The sequence below is a fragment of the Manacus vitellinus genome, unplaced genomic scaffold (assembly GCF_001715985.3).
Source record: "Manacus vitellinus isolate BGI_N305 unplaced genomic scaffold, ASM171598v3 scaffold_8_pilon, whole genome shotgun sequence".
Lineage (NCBI taxonomy): Eukaryota > Metazoa > Chordata > Aves > Passeriformes > Pipridae > Manacus > Manacus vitellinus.
This window is the reverse complement of record NW_021940864.1, coordinates 18,399,792-18,420,221: the sequence shown is the minus strand read 5'-3', so window position 1 is coordinate 18,420,221 and position 20,430 is coordinate 18,399,792. Positions and strand designations below refer to the sequence as shown.

General features: G+C 44.4%; 1 protein-coding gene across 1 annotated transcript in view; it reads right to left on the bottom strand.

Moving 5' to 3' along the window:
• MDGA1 (MAM domain containing glycosylphosphatidylinositol anchor 1) overlaps positions 1–20,430 on the bottom strand; it is a 137,604-nt gene that overhangs the window by 48,190 nt on the left and 68,984 nt on the right. The window contains exons 10-11 of the mRNA XM_029965106.1: positions 4,126–4,395; positions 638–789 (exon numbers count right to left, since the gene is read on the bottom strand). Of these exons, the coding sequence (XP_029820966.1) occupies positions 638–789; positions 4,126–4,395 (422 nt within the window). The remainder of the gene's footprint in view (positions 1–637; positions 790–4,125; positions 4,396–20,430) is intronic.

Genomic DNA, 20,430 nt, shown 5'->3' with positions numbered 1-20,430 from the left:
TAAAAAACATCAAACTCTTTTCTCTAACCTTCTCCAACCAGTGATGTCTTCAGATTTCACTGAGTTCTTCCCTCCAGCTCCCACCACCCAATATGATTTCTCTTCAAGCTAAGAAACGTTGAAACCCACTTTTCTTCCCCTGCAGAGTTCATATAGTCCAAATAGCTTAGTTACTGCAACAGTATGAAAGCCCTTCTGTAACACAAACAGTCTATGATTTTTCCCTGCCGTTCCTGCCTGGATTGGTCTTCAGCTTATTCTCTTTTTTCTGTACGAGTGAGGAGGACGGAATACTACTTGTTTGAATCTTTGGCCTATAAAATCTACAATACCTACTGATGGCTGTAGGGTATTGTTCCCATTAAACCTCCATTCAAAACACTGAGCATGAACAGTCCAAAGGGAGCAGCAGGGCTTTGGAAGACCTGGATCGTACCCAACACCAGAGCTAAAAATGAACACTGACCTGTGCACTTGGCCTGTCTCTTACATTCTCTGGGGAAGGTGCAGGACCATCAAGATTGGGCAATTTCATCACTTTCAGCTCTTAATCAGCAAGGAGACATTGATGTAACTGCCTCCTTAACAGATGTCTTCCCAAGGGCATATGCTGAGGTTCCAGAAGAGCAGACCTTACCTGCCGGAGTTCCAGACGGTACTTGAGGATGGGATCCACAGCATCTGGCTCCTTCTGTGTCCACTGTAAGATGTAAGAGTAATTCTTGGACTGCTTCTGGCTCAAGGTGGGATTGGGAGTGTCATAGTAAAATTCTGGGCTATAAGCTTTTGCTGGAGGGGGAAAAAAAAAAAGAGGGAAGAAAATAAAAATGTGGGATCAAGGGGAACATAAATTACAAAGAGACACGGTGAAAGTGGATCAGCTCCACTCGCCCAACTCGTCCACCTGCCTCTGACATGATGGACACCTTTACTGTTGCACTGATGTGCCACCATTTTCTGTGACTCGATACTGCTTTCACAGCTTAAACTACTGGGAGGATTAGCAGCCCTGCAACACCAGTGGGGCATGACCAGCACCTGAGAAGGTGGGAACAACTTCAGTTCTCCAGCTGGAACCAGCTCTAATCTTTTCTCCCTTGCTTTGTAGTTTAGATTGAGGTAACAGCTTTAAACTGGCATTTCTCCTGTTTCATCTGCTGCTTTACAGAGACTCCTGCTAACAAACTCTGAGGAAAGATCATTTGGCCAGTAGGTCATAGGAAAAGTGTTATTTATCACACAGGGACCATGGCATTAAAAAGGAGACCTTGCTCCTTCTGCACCTCCCCTGCCTCGGCAACACAGTGCTCGAGCCTCTTTGTAGCACAACAGTCACCTTGGCAGCAAAGGGGATGCTGACCTCAGCCTGGGTAAAAACAGCAGGAGCTTTGGCAGGGGCGGAGATGTCTTTTCTAAACTCACATCTCTCCTTAAAAACAGAGTGCAGCAGGAGAAGGGAAACACAGGAGAAACAACATACCAGAGAGAAACTAGGCAGTTCAGGGAAGAAGGGACTTACGATTTCCCCAGCCACTGCTGTCCTGAACCACTACTAAACAGAATTTAAAGGCTACTGCCACGCAACCCCCCAGCTGAAGGACTAATGCACAGGGCCCAGAAGCAACTCGAGGTCTTATCCACAACTAGTTTTGCTCTATTTGAAATTACCTGCATTTCATCCTGTGAACTTCAATTTTTGTCAGGTCCTGTCCTGAGCCAGGTAGGAGCCGGACCTGAACAAAAACCCAGCTCTCTGGGTTCAGGTCCAATCTGAACCTGCAGTGACCAGAAAGGTGCCTAGGCAGCAAGGGACACTGGAGAGCAGAACAGGCATAAACTGTCTCCCCAGGCTATCTGCTGCACCTTTCCACTTGAATTACAGAATTGCCATTCTGTGTGGTTATAATCAGGCTCGACAGGATTCAATGTTTGGGGTTTTTTTTATGAACTCAGATGTATAATATTGATATTTATTTCCAAGTCCTTTTTTTCTTATTATTTTTATTGACTTGAAATTTGGCACAAGCAAGAAGTTCAGAACCACCTCAGAGACTAACTGCTGCTTATTCAACTTGTATTGACTGTGGAAGTCAAGCTTCATAATGGATTCAGAAATAAAATCAGAACTGATGATAATCATCATCTTGCATGATATTAATTCCTTATTAATTGACTCAAAGATGGAAATGGAAGTTAAAAAAAAAGCTTTTTGGCCTTTTGATAGAAATGCTGAACATCAAAATATTTTCAGAACTTCCTTTCTGGAAACTTTTAGCATTACTGGAAAGGTTTCTCTTTTGCTTAGAGCCTATGGGAAGAGCTGAAGGTTATTCACTCTGTCTTTCAGGGCTCTTCTGTGCTTGTGGCTAGTGGGAGAGCAGGTTATGGCCACTATGGGATGCCTGATAACTTGCTCAAGAAGAGCAGGTTGGATGTCTCACTATCTTTACAAAACATCTCGGAAAGCTCATCACCCCTCCGTAGATTAAAGTAATCCCATCCTGGGCAGATTCATGTACTCTATTTCCAGTACATTTGTGACCCCACAGTCACAAATGAGTCACTGCTTCCTTGTCACATAGGAAGGTTTATGGTCTTCCTTCTGTAAAGAAACAAAACCAAAAAGAGACCATGCCATTCTGCCCACTTACACAGGAAGGCTGTAGCTGATGTGAATTAAAACTCCAGCAATCCTGAGTCCAAGCGTAGCAGTCTAGTCACTGGATTATTTTTCAGGTTGCTCTACAGGCTCTGAAAGCCTTAATTGATTTGTAACTGTCCAGGAAACAGGCAGAGATGTCTGGAGCTGTACAGCTACCATCAGGTATCAATGCCTTGGAAACAGAGAAGGGATGCAGAAAAACAAAGACTTGCTTCTTTCCTGATCAGTGCTCTCTGTGGATGCAACTTCCTTCTGCTGAGGGAATTCTTATCTAAGGCACAGCCATGGCACACTGCATGGCAATAAGTATTTGTTCCTGCTCCCAGCAAGAAATTCCTGGGAGCATTCCCAAAATTGATAGGGACATAGTTTTCTGTGATGGTTCATAGAGGGATATGGTTTGCCATCACTTAGTGATGTGAGAGTTATGAAAAAAGGGGAAAGAGGGACAAAGCTCTCAAGAAAAATCCACTGCCAGACAAATGCCAGGAAATTTCAAGGGGTGAGAGCAAAGTCTTGAAAAGGGACTCAAACAGTTTGGATTCCTCCATTTCTGAGAGCGTCTCAGAGTTACAGTATACCTGAGCTTTTCCAAACCTTACAAAAGATCTGCTTCAAAATCAGGCCTCTCTGAATGTTATTTATTCTCTTTGTTCAGCCCTGACTTGAAAAGTATTATAAATTGACCCCAAATCCAAACCCCAGTATTTGGGTTGAATTTATTGCTTATTAAGACAACTTCATGGGAGAGCTTTTCTAGAAACTTGTTCCCAAGTCAATTTTGGGGTCGTGAAAAAAGCAGATTTAATGATCATCTGGAGGAGCCAGGTCAGATGTGTGGTTTTAGATGCTATAACTCTGCCATCCCTCTTTGCAGTTGCAGGTGCTGGAGAGAAATCCTATTATGGTGGATGATGGATTCACAGAAAACTGTGAGCTGCAAATCTACTGAGTACTAGTGTCCATATCCAGCTCATGTTTTTCCTAGGAAGCATAATGATACACAAACAGACAGGAGATATAGGGAAGGTACAGAAATACATAACACAGTTTTTGTTTCTTGGTTTGTTTGCTTTTAAAGGGGAAATTAGATGGTTTGGAGCCTGCTGGAGGTAGTAGAGAGCTTTTCAATTCCCCATGGTCAATACTTATCAATGATACAGGTTGTCCAAGCTTGAAAGCTGATGGCAGCCTTGAATATAAAGTCCTGTATTTTTCAGGCAAGTGGTTGAACACTGTTAAAATGTAGCAGTGGCTAGCACTAACTGCTCCAGGTCCATCTGTCTGAATGATGGAGACAGATCTCCCTGCTGGCTTATGGAAAACCATTCCTCCTGAACAGAATGCTGTGTACAGCGGAGGCAGTAGAGGTTGGTTTTATTGGTACCAGTTTATGAGGAGCAAGCTTCTCACCTCTGTGACCCCATCCAACAGCTTGCTCTGATGTGGATTCTGTGACTTACCAGACACCTGGAAGAGGCAGGTGGAGACTCCCACGTCATTGGAAATGCTGCACTCGTAGGTCCCACTGGTCTCCCGGCTGACACTGTCCACCTTCAGCTCCGAGTAGTCCTGCTGCTCTGCCAGGGGCTGCGCCAGGAGGGTCCCATTGAAACGCCAGACAGAGGTGGCCACCTTCATGGGGCTGCCCTTCAGCATGGTGCAGCGCAAGGTGACACTGTGCCCCATGCCTTGGCGTACATCCTGGAAGGCTGGCTCCACCACGGGGGGGACTGGAGACCGAACAGAGCAAAGACAGGGATGCAGTCAGGGAACAACCGTCTCGCTCAGCACGGTCACCCTGACCACCTCTGACGAGGCAGACACATATGATTTCCAAGGGGATATTTATTTTCTAGTGGGAACAGGATCCGTCAAACCAAAAGCAATAGTCATTTGACATCTCCTAACTGGGCTGTGGCCACATCCCACCTCCCTCCTATTTATGAGGTAGGGGTGGCCTTTAGCAAGTACTCCTTCCACACTGAGACACTGCTTGGAGGAGCTACCAAGCCCTCCTTTTTCATGCCAAAAGTGCAACCCTAGCAGCTGAGTGTCACGGCTTGGATTCAACCCTCAGATCCTAATCAGAAAAAACATAGTCCTCTTTTGCAGAATGAAATGCACTCCCTGAGCAGGCAGGTAAGCTCCCAATCAGTTAAATTCATGTTCTTGTCAAAGTCTGGCAGGGTTATCAAGGACACCGTGCTTAGATGGAGGGATATGCACTGGCTGTCCCTACAGACCTGAAGGGGTGTTAGAGGGCTTCCCCCAAGTACATCAATACAACACATCAGGGACCAGCTACAGGGACTCTGAGTCCTATTTTTATATCTGAAAACAATGCCCTGATGTTGGGAGGTGAGTCACATCTATCCATGTCAGCTTCTCTACCGGTAGTGTGAGAATGGGAATGGCAATGTGTGTTCACCTCCTTAGCAAAGGGAGACTACCATGTCTTGTTCTTCAGCACTTGTAAAAATTTACAGGAATCTCACAATTTGGGCATGGTTGAAGCAGAGCAAGGAGAATGTCTGGATTGGTACTGTTTAGGTTATCCCTTATTTAATGCAATTGCAGAGGACTTCAGTCTCCACAGCCGTCTGATAGACATGTTTCACTTGCACTAAACTTTTAATTAAAACACTACAGCATAGGGATAACCAGAAGCTCTCCATCTAAAATGAGAAAAGCTTCCTGAACACAAAACAGCTGTTCACCCAAATGTAAAAGATGGAGAACTGATTTAGAGCAGCTTCAGCACAATCACAACTCACCTTCTCCATGTTCAAAGCACCTGCTCTTCCAGAGATGATTTCTATGCACTACAGATGTGCAGAGCACCCACCTCCTCTAAAGGTCCGCAGAACTGCCAAGCACAGCCAGGCCCAAACACCTGCAGCACCCAGCATCTGAAGTGCCATGAACACCTCCAACAACTACCATGGGTTATTTAGCATCCCTGCTGCCCTGAACACAGCCATTGCAGGAGGGCTCCAGCTCACCGGTCTCTCCTCTCCCATAGCCTGACCCCCAGCAAGACTCACTGACACCTCTGTAACACCAGTGACATCCCCATCTTCACCACAGATGAAGGCGGTGCACATGCTGTCCCATAGGTAGGCACGCATAGTGTCCCAGGGCACAAATGCATCTGTGGATATGCAGCTTACAATCATCCGCTCCACCTGGCAGCCCTGGTTTGACATGGCTGATTGTTTTCAAGATACGTGTTCTCAGCTCTCAGTCTCTGGGCCCCTTGCTGCACTTGAGTGGATTAAAAGCAGCCCTTGACTGAGATGAGTGGCATGGTCAGCTCATTACAGATGGCTTTGCTAGCAATGTGTCTCTGCAAGTGCTCCAAGTGCTGACTTGCCTTTGGCTCACGTCTCCCACCTCATGGTGAGAATAACGTGAGAAGTTGTTTGATTAGACCTAGTGCCACGAATGTGTCATCTCCATCCCTAGCTGCTATCCCATTTCTTCAGTCACATCTGCTCCTTAATTGAAGCTGGTGGGGTCTCACATTACAATCTAGGCCAGCTGGTGATATAAGGGAAAAAAAAAAAGGAAAAGGGGAGTAGAAGAGAAAAAAGAAGGCTTAAAAAAAATGGCACAGCAGCTCCAGAGGTACTCAAAGCGGTTTCTCTCCTGAGGAGGAGAGAGAGGGGTGGGAGAGCAGCTTCCCCCACCGCACCTTGCTGTGCCTGTCTATGGGGCTGGGACAAAGGAAGAGAAAAGGTCTGAAATTGGACAAAGTGCTGACTGCAAGGAAACACACTGCAGGGAAGGTGCCCTCCTGGGCCTCACTGAGAGAGTGTCTGGAGCTGGTAAAGGGTCACAGAGGAACAGAGTTGAGATGCCCCAAATGCTTCCTCAGGTCACTGGAACAGCCGGGCAGCCAAGGATGCAGAAGATATTTAATCTTCTTCAGCTGGGAAATGGGATTTCCTTGATTTGCACTGGGACAGGCTCTGGGCCTATGTTATCATTTTGCAAAGGGAATGTCTGAAAGTGCCTCTAAATTAAAAATTGATTACATTTTCTTCTCTTGTCTCTGGCACTAGGAAACACCCAATGAGCATTAACTCTGCAGGTAGTTCTGTAGCTCCTGGGTTTTCTGAAGAGAGGGATGAAGTAGATCATCCCATTGCTGCAAAGCATACAGAACTATACCAAGGGTTAGCTATTCCCAAAGGTTCCCAATGGATATGAAAACAAAGAAAGGTCAACAGCAATTACAGAGCCAGACATCAGCTTCAGCCTCAATGCCTAGTGGGGAGTCCACACTTGTTCAAGAAGGTTACACACAAAAGGCAGACTTCACCAGAAAGGCAGAGATTCAGTCTGTAAAACCTAGCTGCTCACAACACAGTCTTTTCTGTTTCTGTCCTTTTTCCCTGGCTTAAAGGCAAATGAAAGCTTGTTTAAATAAGCTGGTGCTCCTACTCGCTAGAACTGGGAACTGAACAGCTCCTGAGATGGGGACTGTCTCAGAGCAGAGACCTCCCACATGACTCCTGCACAGACACCGTTAGGGAGCTGCAGGAAAGGATAATGATTTCCCAGGTGCCTCTTATACCTACAGGCAAGCAGCATCCCTTCTGGCTAGAAGAGAGCAGTATCTGGCTATTCTGGCTGGCTAAGCTGCCATGATGCTCTTTGAGGACCTTGGGTATCAGCCCAATTTTTAGCCCAGTTACAAAGCTGAGTCCTTGCCCAGACATTGTTCAAATGCCTTTCTGTATCCCCCCCCGAACTCCAATGCCTGTGTCTGAAATGCTCTTTTAAGCAGCCACCACATTGCAGGCAGCAGTTGCTACACTTAAAGGAGGTAAAAAACCTCTGTGCATATACAGGGTTTTGGGATCTCCTGGTAAGAAACACAGCAAACAAATATAGACAATTACTGCTCTCTCTCAACACACAGCTTAAGACTAGAAGAGCTCACTGGCAAGAGGAGTGATGAAAGAGGTGAAGAGGTAATGTTGAAGTGAGGCTCCTCCAGCAACCTTGTTAAGATGCTGTTGCTGCAAAACACAAGGCAGGGCAGCCTGCCTTTGCAGCAGAATTAGCTAGTTAGGAGCAAATCAAATCAGCCAAACACAGGCAACCTACTCTAGCATGCCAAGCACCCTAAAGCAAAGCCAGGCTGCAGGCAGCTCCCTTGCTGTGAGCCAGAGCAGATGCTCTGCACTGAAGGGTTGCTAAGCTAACACAGTGTTCACAATGACGAAAAACAACAGCGAGGAAAGCACAACAGAGAAATGTCAAGCACCAAGGAGCGTTGCTTTGTGTCCCAATAACCTCTTACTTTCTTGGTTTCACTGGAAATAACCAGAATTGAAATGTTCATCCTGCTAGGTGAGTGAGAAGTGCACTGACTGATGACTGGTGGTTAACTTGGTTTAAGTCTGTTTTTATTTTAGCCTTGAGGAAGGGAAGAGTGTTCTTCCTTACAAGAGCCAAAGAGCTTGAAGGAGAGACCACACTTTTCTTGCACTGTTACTGTGCTGTCCTGCTTGGGCAGAGCTCAAGAAGGGGTATTCAGCCATCCCTGCAATACTGTCTGATTGCTAGAGATTCCCATCAAATTCAGAGGCCTCCAGAAGGCAGAGATGTGTCTTTCACCAGTGATTAAGTCAGAGCATCCCAGGATGTCAGAGATGCACTACAGAAAGTTTTTTACTTGTGGGGTAAATATATATATAAAAAAATCATTTAAATTAGAAAATGGGGATGTTGTCATGAGTCTGCTCAATCTGGTATAGATGAAAGGCAAAGAAAGGCTCCTATTGGAGCTGAGGCACAGAAATCAGCGACAAGTTGAAACACAAACCAGGATCTATAGAACAGGGGAGTACTGAGAAAACAGACCTCACATTAGTTGCTCAGGCAATAACTGAGAAGGTTGAATATCATAGACACCACAAGACAACGCTACTATGCAAGACACATGCAAAGTCTCCTTTCCCACTGTAGCTTGAGAACTGATCAATTCCCAAATGCTGGCTCATTTTGGAAGGGTTGTCAGAGCTGAGGAACTCGCTCATAACCTGCTTTCTGACTTAAAGGCAGCCTTGTCTCATGTGTAGCCACCCTGACCAGCGGCTGACAACAGCCATCTCTGTAGGTGGTTAGCTGCCTGCATTGTACTGCTGATCTGTGGAGCTGCCATGGGCTGCTGCACTCTTATTTTTCTACAGGAATTTACTTTCTGAAATGCTTCCTCTGCTGCAAAGAGCACCACAGTGCAGCAATGTCCAGGAAGAAAAAGAGAGGCACAAAACAGAAGGACGTCCTAATCGAGGTCATACAAACAGGCAGCATGAGACAGAAGGACTCCTGTATCCTGACCCTCAGTATCTGGTGTCCTGAATCAGAATACCTTCCATAACAGGACCCATATCCCAGTCCTTCCATCCTTAGCCCAGGCTTCCTTCTCTGTGAGAAACACCTTCTACTCTACCAGAGTCAGCCTTTACATTTTTATTTAAAAAGTGCAATACGTAACACAAGTGACAAAAATAGCAAGCCTTGCTAGACTAGAAAGCAGCTTTATTTTGAGTAGCTTTCATTCCACCCTACTGACTGACGCCCTCAAAGCTTAACTATGCATCATAGCGCCAGTGGGACTCCTGCCTTTAACCGTCACCTTATCCCATGTGTGAGACCTAACTGATTGCTCACTTGCTGGATTAACATTGCAAATGACACATAGATAACCTGGTATGAAAGACTGTACTTTGTGGTTAGTTACAATTATTAGCGGTGTCTTGTTATCCAAAGTAGTTAATGGCATCAGGCAGTAATTTCTCTCTCTAGAAAGCAAATCAGCACAGGAAGCTATTAGGGCCTTATGAGACCTGTATGACACCATTCAGCATCCATTTAATTTCTTAAAGGTATCCTTCTGTAGTCATACTGGATGCAATCTTTCCTAATCTCCTCCAGACAACCAAAGCAACCCCAGCAAAAGTGCCTTCCCTATCCAGCCTCTGGTCCCACGGTCTGGGGTAATAAAGATGTTACAGGCATCAAAGATACTGCACCCCTTTTCTCACAGCAGGTAGAGAACTCCAGGGTTTCAGCTCTCTACCAGAGCTCTGTACTCAAACAAGTGGGAAGCTCTTTTATTATCACAAGGCTGGGAAATCACAGTTGAGCAATTCTGTTCCTTGCCACAGCACCCACACCCTTGAAACACACATTATGCACCAGCAGTTTACCCTGCGAAGACAAATATCCAACCCATATTTACAAGTCCAGTCTCATATGCTTGTTTCTGAGAGATATAATTGAGTAGTTAGAAGCGGGGAGATGGAGGAAGGCTTGTTCAACCTATTTCAAAAGCCAGAATCTCTTTCTTTCATCTTAAATGCCTTTTGCCTTTGCACTTCAGTCTCCCCATTCGTAAAGAGATAAAACGTCTGCTTTTTGCATAGTGCTTGAAAGCCAAGTTGCAAGTATTGTTATTTCAAAGAAAACAAATTTGTTTGTGTACATTTTCTGCTAGACAAGTGGGTGCAGGGTCTGGAGAGGCAAGGCTCAGAGCAGAGAATGCTTAGTTCTGTGCTAGTTGACTGCTTTTAAAAGAAGAGCAAATGAAATGTATTCACTACCAGCTTTTCTGCTTTCCTCTTCCCTGAACTTTCCAAGCCAATTAGCTCAACCAGTCTTCACCTTGTTTTAATAAAGAGGGATTTACTAAAGGATTTCCTCTTCTGCATGAGAAGCCATGCTGATTAATACATGAGACCCCTAGCTCACTTTACAGAGTGCTTTGAAGAAAGTCCATCCTGGGTGGGAATTTCCAGACCTTCAGCCTCACAGACATGCCTCCTCAAAAAAAGATCTGTCCCAGACATGCTGGAATGCCACTCAGACTCACTGCCCAATTAATTCGTGCTAACAGGACACTACAAAGCCAAGTATTCTCCTACAGTGTAAAGCCACCTCATTCCCATGCCTCACTTATCTTCAAGCACCTGGTTTCAAAACACTACACTCCTCTAATTGAAAAAGATAAGTGGGAAAAGATGGTGTATGTACAGAAAACACATACACATTTGTATGTGAAAAGCATGCTGATAATCCTCCCCCCAGCCACATACCACCCAATTAGCAAAGTTGTGCACAAGAGAAATAACGAGGGTGAGAGAGTGGGTATTTCAGTGCTAATACCATTAATTACTACCAGACCAATGGCATAACCCAAACTTGGATTTTTTTTTTTTCACAGACAAACATGAAAATATTTTCTCTAACTCACAACCAATTTTGCTAATTATAACATGGTCAAGCAGAATAACGGCCAGGGTGGATCTGCCCACCCTTCATTCTCCTACCCACCCACATACCCACAGGAGGGGAGCCCTCCCATGTGTAGCATTGTCAGATCACCAACTATCTGTTCAAGTTCTGCCTGTCTTCTACAAGATAACAAGATATCAGCTCACACCCATGCATCTGTTATTACCTACCTCTGTTTAACAAATTGGGCTGTCAGTGACACGCCGCTCTCAAAAGTATATAAATAGTTTAGATGCAAACATTCACTAAGAGTCAGCCAATGAAATTCTCTCCCCAAAAGCATCCCGTATGCATTAACTTTTGGCAGAGAACCAGTTATCTTACTACTCAATAATTCATAGGTGAGCTACTCAACTGGGTAGTTCTGGGAATAAAGCAAATCATTGCCAGGGCAAACTAAGGAAAAGAAAAAAAATAAGATCAACCCACAAAAAAGAACAAAATGAGATTCTTCTTCCAAAACAGAGAATCCACATCTTTCCTCTTCAGAGTTTATCACTAGTTTTCCTTACTATATAACCCAGCTCCCTTGCTTCAGTTTAAGCCTACTGCAAGTCCTCCCCACAGGTGTTTTTATGTCCTATGTTATTCTGCCCTATCCCCAGTAGCTCCCAACCTGAAGAAATACTAGAAGGAGAAAATTCTTAGTCTTCTTCTCCTCCTCCCAAAGTCCTTGACAAGAGGATGTTGACATGTTATATGTATGAGTGTATATGTATATGTATCTTTACAATTCCTCTTTCTCTCCTTCCTCTCTTCTTCAGATGGCAGAAGCACAGCTTTAGTCAGTTCCTATTTAGATTTTGTTTTCCCTGAGCAGAAACACTGTCCTTGGCTTTTAAATGCCAGAGGAATCACATGCAAAAAGTCTAGGAAAGGGAAACTTAAAAGAGAAACTTGAATCTACATCTCTGACTCTCCTCATGTGCCTGGCACAAAGAGCAGGGCACAGGGGCCCAATAATGGGGTAGAGATCAACAGGCACCATTTACAACCTTGCAAGCAGAAACACCATCACAGCAGAACACATTCCCTGTGTTCCATCCACTGTGTAAAGAAGGGTAAATAGAGGGAAAACAGTCAGTCTGTGATGTTCATAATCCTAGGATGGGCCCCCCACATTCCTGAGAAGGATTTGGGACAACTGGGAAAGGATTGGTCACCTCCCCCCCAGGTTTAGCAGTAAACCTGGCACTAGCTGCAGCAGGACTTCAAAGACCAAATTTATCCCATCGAACTCCAGGTTCTTCATTGAGGCACTCAACTTAGGAATGCCACCTCCCTCCAAGGCTACTGACTACGAGGCACATCTCCAGAGGATGATTCAGATGGTAGGAATCCCTGGGTGTCCTGCCTCTGTCCTGGGCCTGCACAAGGAGCCTAAGGTGATCCCAGCCCTCACATCTCTGTGGGATGAATGCAGAGCAAAGTAAATGCACAGAAGTGGCCAGTGCCACCCTCCTATATGAACCTCTCCATGAACTCAGTGCCTTGTTTAATGAGTTGATCAGTAGGCTGAGTCAAACACGCAGCTGAAACTTGGACAGCATATCCTGCTCTTGGACAAGAGACACCTCTTGTGCTCGAACTGCTGCGTGCCACAAACAGCTAACCTGGGAAGGAAAACAGACACTGGCCTGCAGTGTCATATTCCCCATAGCAAATATAGTGATTACAGTGAATTAGTGCCACCACTAGGGCTACATCCAGAGTATGCAGCTGCCACCTACAAGGAATTGTTCAAGTTTCCTCTTGTCTTCTACAGGGGATCTCACCTGCAACCAGAGGAGCTACTGGACAGAGGTGAATGCTGACTCCAAGCAGTAATCCAATAGAAACAGGTTCCTATTCCGCCACCAGCTGCCTTAGCAATTCAGTTGCCTCAATATATTTACACCCTTTTAATAAAAGAATTGAAAGTTAAAAGCAGGGAGGCTGCAGGAGAAAGTACCTCTGAGAACTGCAATCCTGTCAAAACAGAAAAGAGTCCCTGCTTTAGAAATGCAGTGATTGTCAAGGTTGTAGGGGGGCAGAGATTTCTGCTCACAGCTGGGACACAGCATTATCTCACCTTCTGTTTTCAGTTTGAAAGCTAAATTGGGACCACAAGACAATCTCTTCACAGCTGCTTTCAAAACACATAGGCAAAGCAAGAGGCAGCACAGGCAAAACCAGAAATATTCATTTAAAAATCAGACCTGCTTTAATGACGAGGTAGTGGGATCAGAGCTGGAAAGGGGAGAGATCCAAGCCAGAAAGAGCCTGCTAGGGGAAGAAGGGCCATCCAAGGCAATTAAGATACTAATACTAACCAGCATTCCTTAATATGTTTACTTGGAAATCTTTGTCCGTACTAGTAACCAAAAAGGACACACGGGGCAAAGCTATACCAGGAAGAGGTTCACCACTTATCTACAGAGTGAAAAGAGGACAAGCTTCCCCATTAAAACAGGCTTTTCCTCAGCCTCTCCTTCAGGCCTAGTAGGGAATTTGGATCAAGGAGAAAGAACTCTGCATAGAGCAACATGCAGTTCTCCATCACTTCTCTATCAGCTACCTCGGAGTTCTGCTGCCAATTGTTTAACATCCTGCTCCACTAACTGCCATCATTACCCCATTTTTCCATCCTTCACTCATGATTGGTCTTGATTCATCTGAGGAAGATGACGACAATGAAAACGTAACTGTTCAGAAAGAGTCTGAAAGAATGCTCAAACTAAAAGATTTATGGCAAACGTTCAGTTTCATAGATTAAACAGCTGAGGTCAACAGATATCAAAGCAATTTTTCCCATAAGAATTAATGTAACAAGGGGGGTGGTGCATACAGGAACTCAAGAAATGCATGCAATTTAAAAACACAGGCTCAGTATAGATGGCACAGAGAAAGGAGAGGAAGGAACGTTTTTTATTGTAAGCATTTTTACTGTCACTCTCTGGATGGTTACTGCTTCATCATTGTCATCATCATCTTCAGATGAATCAAGGTAGATCAAATCAATCAAGGGCAAAGGATAGAAAAATGAGGATAGATTCAGGAGGTCATCAGATGAAATAGCTGAGGTCTGTCATAATAGTGACTGGCTCCAAAAACCAGCTGCCAAATAGTCACCTTCTCTGCCATATGTAGGTCCTGTCTTTCCTTTCTTCACACCATTACCTGCACACATTTAAAATGTGTGAATTCCATAACGGCCTTTGCTCAACTCCTCCTCTATTAATTTATTATGAACAAAATACTTTATCTGTCCTATTAGTAACTGTCATAGCTTTTCATGAATGCTTCTTCAGTGCTGGTTACAGAGAATCATCTCCCTATACCTTATTCCCAAAACAGCTAATTGCTTATGGAGACAGCAGAGGATTTGGCAGTCCCATTTCTTCAGGTATGGATGATATCATCTGTCTCAGAGGATGACATGGACTCAAGCTGTAGAGGACTTACTCTTGTGTCTTCTCTCTCCATTGGCACTGTGTTTCCCAAGAATCAGCAGCACATCAGCCTTGCTGCTGAAGCAGATGCAGCCTTGCAGCTCCTGTCTTTCCCTGTGTTAGGAGAGCAGTGTCACTTCTGACAGCCGCAGGTGCTGTGGGCTCCCGGAAATCACTCTCCAGGACTAGGGGTCTCCTCTGCAGCAGAGGGCACAGGATGGAGGCCAATGACAGAACTGGCAACAATTCAGTGACCGCAGCCTGCTCCCTCAACCTCCCCATCTGGCTGTCATCTCTGTCCCATCTCCTCTGGACTTGGACCAGCAGAGGGAAATTTATTAACAGTCCCACTCACTGGATAAATCTGATCTGACATTCAATTTTCTGTGACTGACCTCAAACCGGGTCAGTACGGCAGGAACCATTTGGAAGAGCACCATGCCTGCAATGTGGGCACTTGCCTATCTCACACAGACACTTTTTCATGTTGACTTGAGGAGAGCCTAGGCTGCAGAAAAGCTGATATGCAGGACAAGTGGGAGTACACACTCCAGTTCTTCTCTCGATTCCTGGATTTTGTTCCAACAGATAAATGTCTGAACTTGGTTCAGTAAGTTTCCACTATTCTCATTCCCAGCTCTCCTGGGACACAAAAGGTAAAGCCGTCGCCTTCCTCATTCTGACCCACTGCATCAAGATCTCAAAGTGGATCCTGGCCTGAGCCAATCCATCAGCAGTCATCAGTCTGAAGGTTTGCAGCAGCACATACTACAACATAGGATCCTGCTCCTTCCACTCTCTCCATGACAAATAATAACACCTCCCAGAATCAGATACTCCAGGTGAGAAGGGCATTTTAAACAAGTTTCAGCAACGTTTGCTGAGCTATCCCACTGTGGTGTGCAGGAAGAAGATATAATTCTGTGTACGGTTCTGGAAAGAAGCTGCGTGGACTCAAATCTGGTAATATCTGTGGCTAAATCTGTGATAAAAGCCAGCAATGAGGGAAAGACAGGCTATGTCTATTTGTAAGACTCTCACTAGATCTGTGCACCCTGATCTGAATTCATCAGTGCAAAAATGGCAGAATGACAGACTTACAACAGACCATAAAAGTGCCATAGAAAGTAGGAAAAGATGTGGGAAACATCATCCAGCCAGGTCTTTGAGGGGAAATTTTTGATAGCATCCTGTGAACATCAGAGGAGATAAAATTATTCTGTACCCTCCATATATGTATTGCCTATAGCAGTACAAACATCAATCAACTGGGTCAACATAAGCAAATGAGGCCTCAGAACATACAGCAATAACCCTTTTTATTCCTCACTGATTCCATAAAAAACCTCATGGAAGATGAATCTGGGATGCAACATTCCAAGTTAAAAATGAATGATGATTAATATAGTTTTATGGGTCCTTGGCAGACAAACTGGGTAGTGTTTGAGAAAGCAACAAGAAAAGTAACTATTTTGTCATAACATCCTCAGGCTTTGGAAAGATCCTGGCTTGCTTCCACACGACAGACTAATTGAAGATGTAATACTATTCAAATGCAGCCCACATTAAGCCGATTAAAAACACATTAACTGAAAGGGTTCAAAAAGAAATTTTAAATGGCTGCACACACCACTGGGATCTCTCTAGCAAGAAGAAAGACCTATTCTAGGAAGACATCTCTAGTACGAACCCACACAAACCTCTTAAACTGATGCTATTTCACATTTCCATCAAGGTCAAAAATCCAGCCAGCAGGTTGGCATGGCTAAAGCGTATAAATTATAAATCCCTGTTCAGGATGTGTAGCCAACATCACACATTTTTCACATTCCAGACACCTTTAGTGTCTGAATGACCTTGCATCCATTTGCAGATGGGGTGACTGGGTGCAGACTTTGGCATGTTTGTGGCATGTGGCTTGTGCTTTGCTTCCTTCCCTCCCACACAAAGGCATAACTGACAATCACCATTCTTAAGTGCCTATGTTGGGATAATATACCAACATCTGTAGAAGACACAAAATATGTAGCAGTAAATAACATACTAAAGAGACACAGACAGGACAACTTGGCTTGCTTCATGGAATGGGGTATGGGAACTCTATTCAATTTATCTTGGATAACCACAGAACCATAGAAAAGTTTGGGTTGATAGGGACCTTTAAAGGCCATATTGCAAAGGTTCTGGAAAGAAAACTGCCAAGGAAAGAGACACTAACCCCAAGAGGAGCCTCAGTTAATGTAATCCAGTAAATATCAGCTTTCAGTTTAATTCTGTAGTCCAAAGATGTCCAAATCCTTGGATGACTAAGACAACGCTTACTAAACGTATTGTGAGATGTGCATCACATCTGCATTGATGAGATAATTTTTGAAAATCTCTTTAATACGTGTGACCATCCTGCCAGAATGATGTTGAAAAAAAAACGAGAAGAGGGCTATAAAAATGAATCAAGGGCTGGAAAACATGCCTTGTAGTGAATGGCTGAAGAGACTCTTTCCAGATTGCATACTCGACAGGCTAAGAGATTACTTGTTCTGTTGTCTGAGACAACACAAGGAAGAGACTGCTAATAACAAATAGCTCGTTATGTGAGAAGACAAAAGCATAAACAGAGCTTGTAGTTGGAAACTGAAATGAGACAGGCCTAGATTAAATGATGACAACTGAATCATGAGAATAAAAAGACACTGGAACAACTTACTGAGCAACACACTAAATTCTCTGTCACTTTAGTGTGTGAGGAGATGCTGCACTGAAAATGTACAAATAACCCAAGTTTAGATGCACAAAGGTAAACTCACCACACTAGTGATAGGGACTACGTTGGCATATAACCAAGTCTCCTGTCTAGACAAACAGCATGAAATGATCAGAAAGGGATTCAAAGAGCTTTTGCTTTCTCATACTGATCAGGAAGATGGAGTCACAGCATTTTGGATAAACAGACTGGAGCACATAAGCTTCTCAAATGTTTAAAAAAACCCCAACAACCAACAAAACAACAAAACGAACCACAAAAAAACCCACAGAAAACCCCAACTCTTTCCTCCTCTCTTTAAAATCCGTAGGTAGTTTCATTTGTATCTTTTCATTTATACATATGAGTTGGTTCCTAGAAAGTGAATCAGTATGATAACTTGCCCACTTCCATACATAAACTTAGACTTTTGCAAGTTCTCATTACAAGCAGCTGAAGGGGAAGAGAAAGATTCCAAATCACAAAACATTTTGAGTTGCTCCATTTTCCTCTGACCCAGCCAACCGCCACCATCTTCTCATCCCTTTAGATCCATCATACTCTTTCCATGAAAACATCTTAGGTGGAGGGCTGCTCCTTTTCCCTCAAGCCCCAGTTCTCCATTTTACAGCACACCAGAATGTTGGCTAAAGGACCTGTATTATGCATAAGCTATGAACTGCTCAGAAAATCCCAGCAGACCTAGCACTATTAAACTCATCTATATTGCATTAAGTTATTAGCTACTGTATTCTAGCTTGTGATTAGGACAGTAGAGTATCTCTTTGCAATCAGCACTTTGTAAGGAAAATCCCTGTTCAGTGCAAATGCTACTATCATTCATTGTTCTCTTGACCTCAATCACAGTCACTGTTGGAAACCTCTATTAGTTTTGGCACTCCAACCAATTTCTCCTATGAAATGCTTGGCTGAATTGGTCCCAGAGTTGTATCATATTTGCAACAGATGAAATTTGCAGCACTTATTTCATCAGCTGTGAGAGCAGGTCACAACAGATAGAGAGTCTGCAAACAATTGGCTGGGATGGCCTTCAGTTGCCATTGTTTCTTTACCAGCAGGGATTTGCCCCAGATGCTTCTTTGTCACAGAAATGGAGTAATATTCAGTTTTTTCTACATCCTATTCATCCCTCTGCAGCTTGGCAAATCAGGACAGAGAAGGACAATACCTACAGCTCCAGAGATACTGGAGCTGGAAAAGGCATGCCAAGGGAATGATGGCAGTACACAAACATTTTTCCTTCCACATCTTTCTGATCTGGGTCACCCATATAATTTGAGACCTCAGCCTCAATCCCAAACCGCTATTTTGGTCAAGCAGTAGGATTAGGGTTCAGAGAATCATGAAGGCTCCAGTTCCAGGGATACTGGGGCTGGAAAAGGTATGCTAAGTAGAGCACAGCACTGCACCAACATTGATCTCTCCATATCTTTCTTATCTGGGCCACCCATAGTACTGGGGACCTCGGCAGCCTCTGTCCGAAGCTGCAGTAAGAGTCAGGGTTCAGGGAAGCGGAATGCCTGTAGCTCCAGGGATACTGGGGCTGGGAAGCCTGTATCTCCAGGGACCAAAAAAAAAAAAACCAAACCAAAAACATCCCAAACCCCCAAAACAATCTCCACCGTTTTTGGATGTGGAAGGGTACATTGGCACTGAGGACAAGGAGAAGCCTGAGGTACTTAATGCCTTTTCCACCTCAGTCTTTAACAGAAAGACCAGTTATACTGAGTACCCTGAGCTGGAAGAAAGGGACAGAATAAACCCCCGTAACCCAGGAGGAAGTACTTGGCTATCTGCTGTGCCACACAGACACAAGTCTACGGAAACACACGGGATCCACCCAAGGGTATAATGAAGGGATTGCGAGCACCCATAGTCAGTTTGCAGGTGACACCAAGTTGGGTGGGAGTGTCAATCTCCTGGAGGGTAGGAATGCCCTGCAGAGGGATCTTGGACAGGCTGGATCGATGGGCTGGGGCCAACTGTATGGGTTTCAACAAAGTGAAGTACTGGGTCCTGCACTTGGGTCACAACAACCAAGTGCTGCAGGCTTGGAGAGAGAGTGTCTGGAAAGCTGCCCAATTGAAAAGGACCTAGTGGTTGGTGCTGGTCAACAGCCATATGAACATGAGCCAGCAGTGTGCCCAGGGGGCCAAGGCCAATGGCTTGTATCAAAAATAGTGTGGCCAGCAGGACCAGGGCAGTGATTGTCCCCCTGTTCTTGGTACTTGTGAGGCTGCAGCTCAAGTACTGTGTCCAGTTTTGGGTCTCTCACTACAAGAAGGATAATGAGGTGTTAGAGGGTGTCCAGAGAAGGGCAACAAAGCTGGTGAAGGGTCTGGAACATAAGTCCTCCAAGGAGCGGCTTAGGAAGCTGGGGTTGTTCAGTTTGGAGAAAAGCAGGCTTAGGGGAGACTTTATTGCCCTACAATGATGGGAAAGGAGGTTGTAGTTGAGATGGGGGTCAGTCTCTTCTCCAGGCATCTAGTGACAGGACAAGGTGAAATGGCCTCAAGTTGTGCCATCAAGGGATGTTCAGGTTGGATATCAGGAAAAATTTCTTCACCTAAAGAGTGGTCAAGATTGGAACAGTCTAGCCAAAGAAATGGAGGAATCACTATCCCTGGAAGTGTTCAAAAAATTAGTGGATATGGCACTTTTTGATACGTCTTAGTGGTCTTGGTGGTATTAGGTCAAAGGTGATTTTGGAGGTCTTTTCCAACCTTAATGATTCTATGATTCTACGTGAACAGTCTCAGAAATCAGCTTGTCCCAGTCAACAGTAATGAAAAATTTCCACGGTTTCCTGTGACCACACATGACCCTAGAAACAAGGACTCCAAAAGCAAACAAAATGCAACAGGTCCACATGTAACTGAGAAATTTAAACATGTCTTCAATTCCTGGGACCAATGACACTTTTGCAGGTTCATCACTGGGTTCATAAAAGAAAACCAACTGTTTTAACTCCAGTCCTGAAGGCCAATTAAATTTGAATCAGAAGCAACAGCTGGAAACACATGAAAAGACTTAGTGTACACATGTGCTTATTTGTGTTTTCAGTAGAGAGGCAAAGAAGAATGGAAATCGGGAACTATAGGAAGTGAAAGAGGGTGAGAGGGGTACATGTTGGAAATGCGATCTCTGCTGACTGAGAAAACAGTTTCCTGGCTTCAATGAAAAAACAGTTTCTTGCTCAGAAACTGGCCCAAGTGGAAAAACACAAACTAGTCACCGAGCAGCTGTTTCCCCACAGAAAGCTC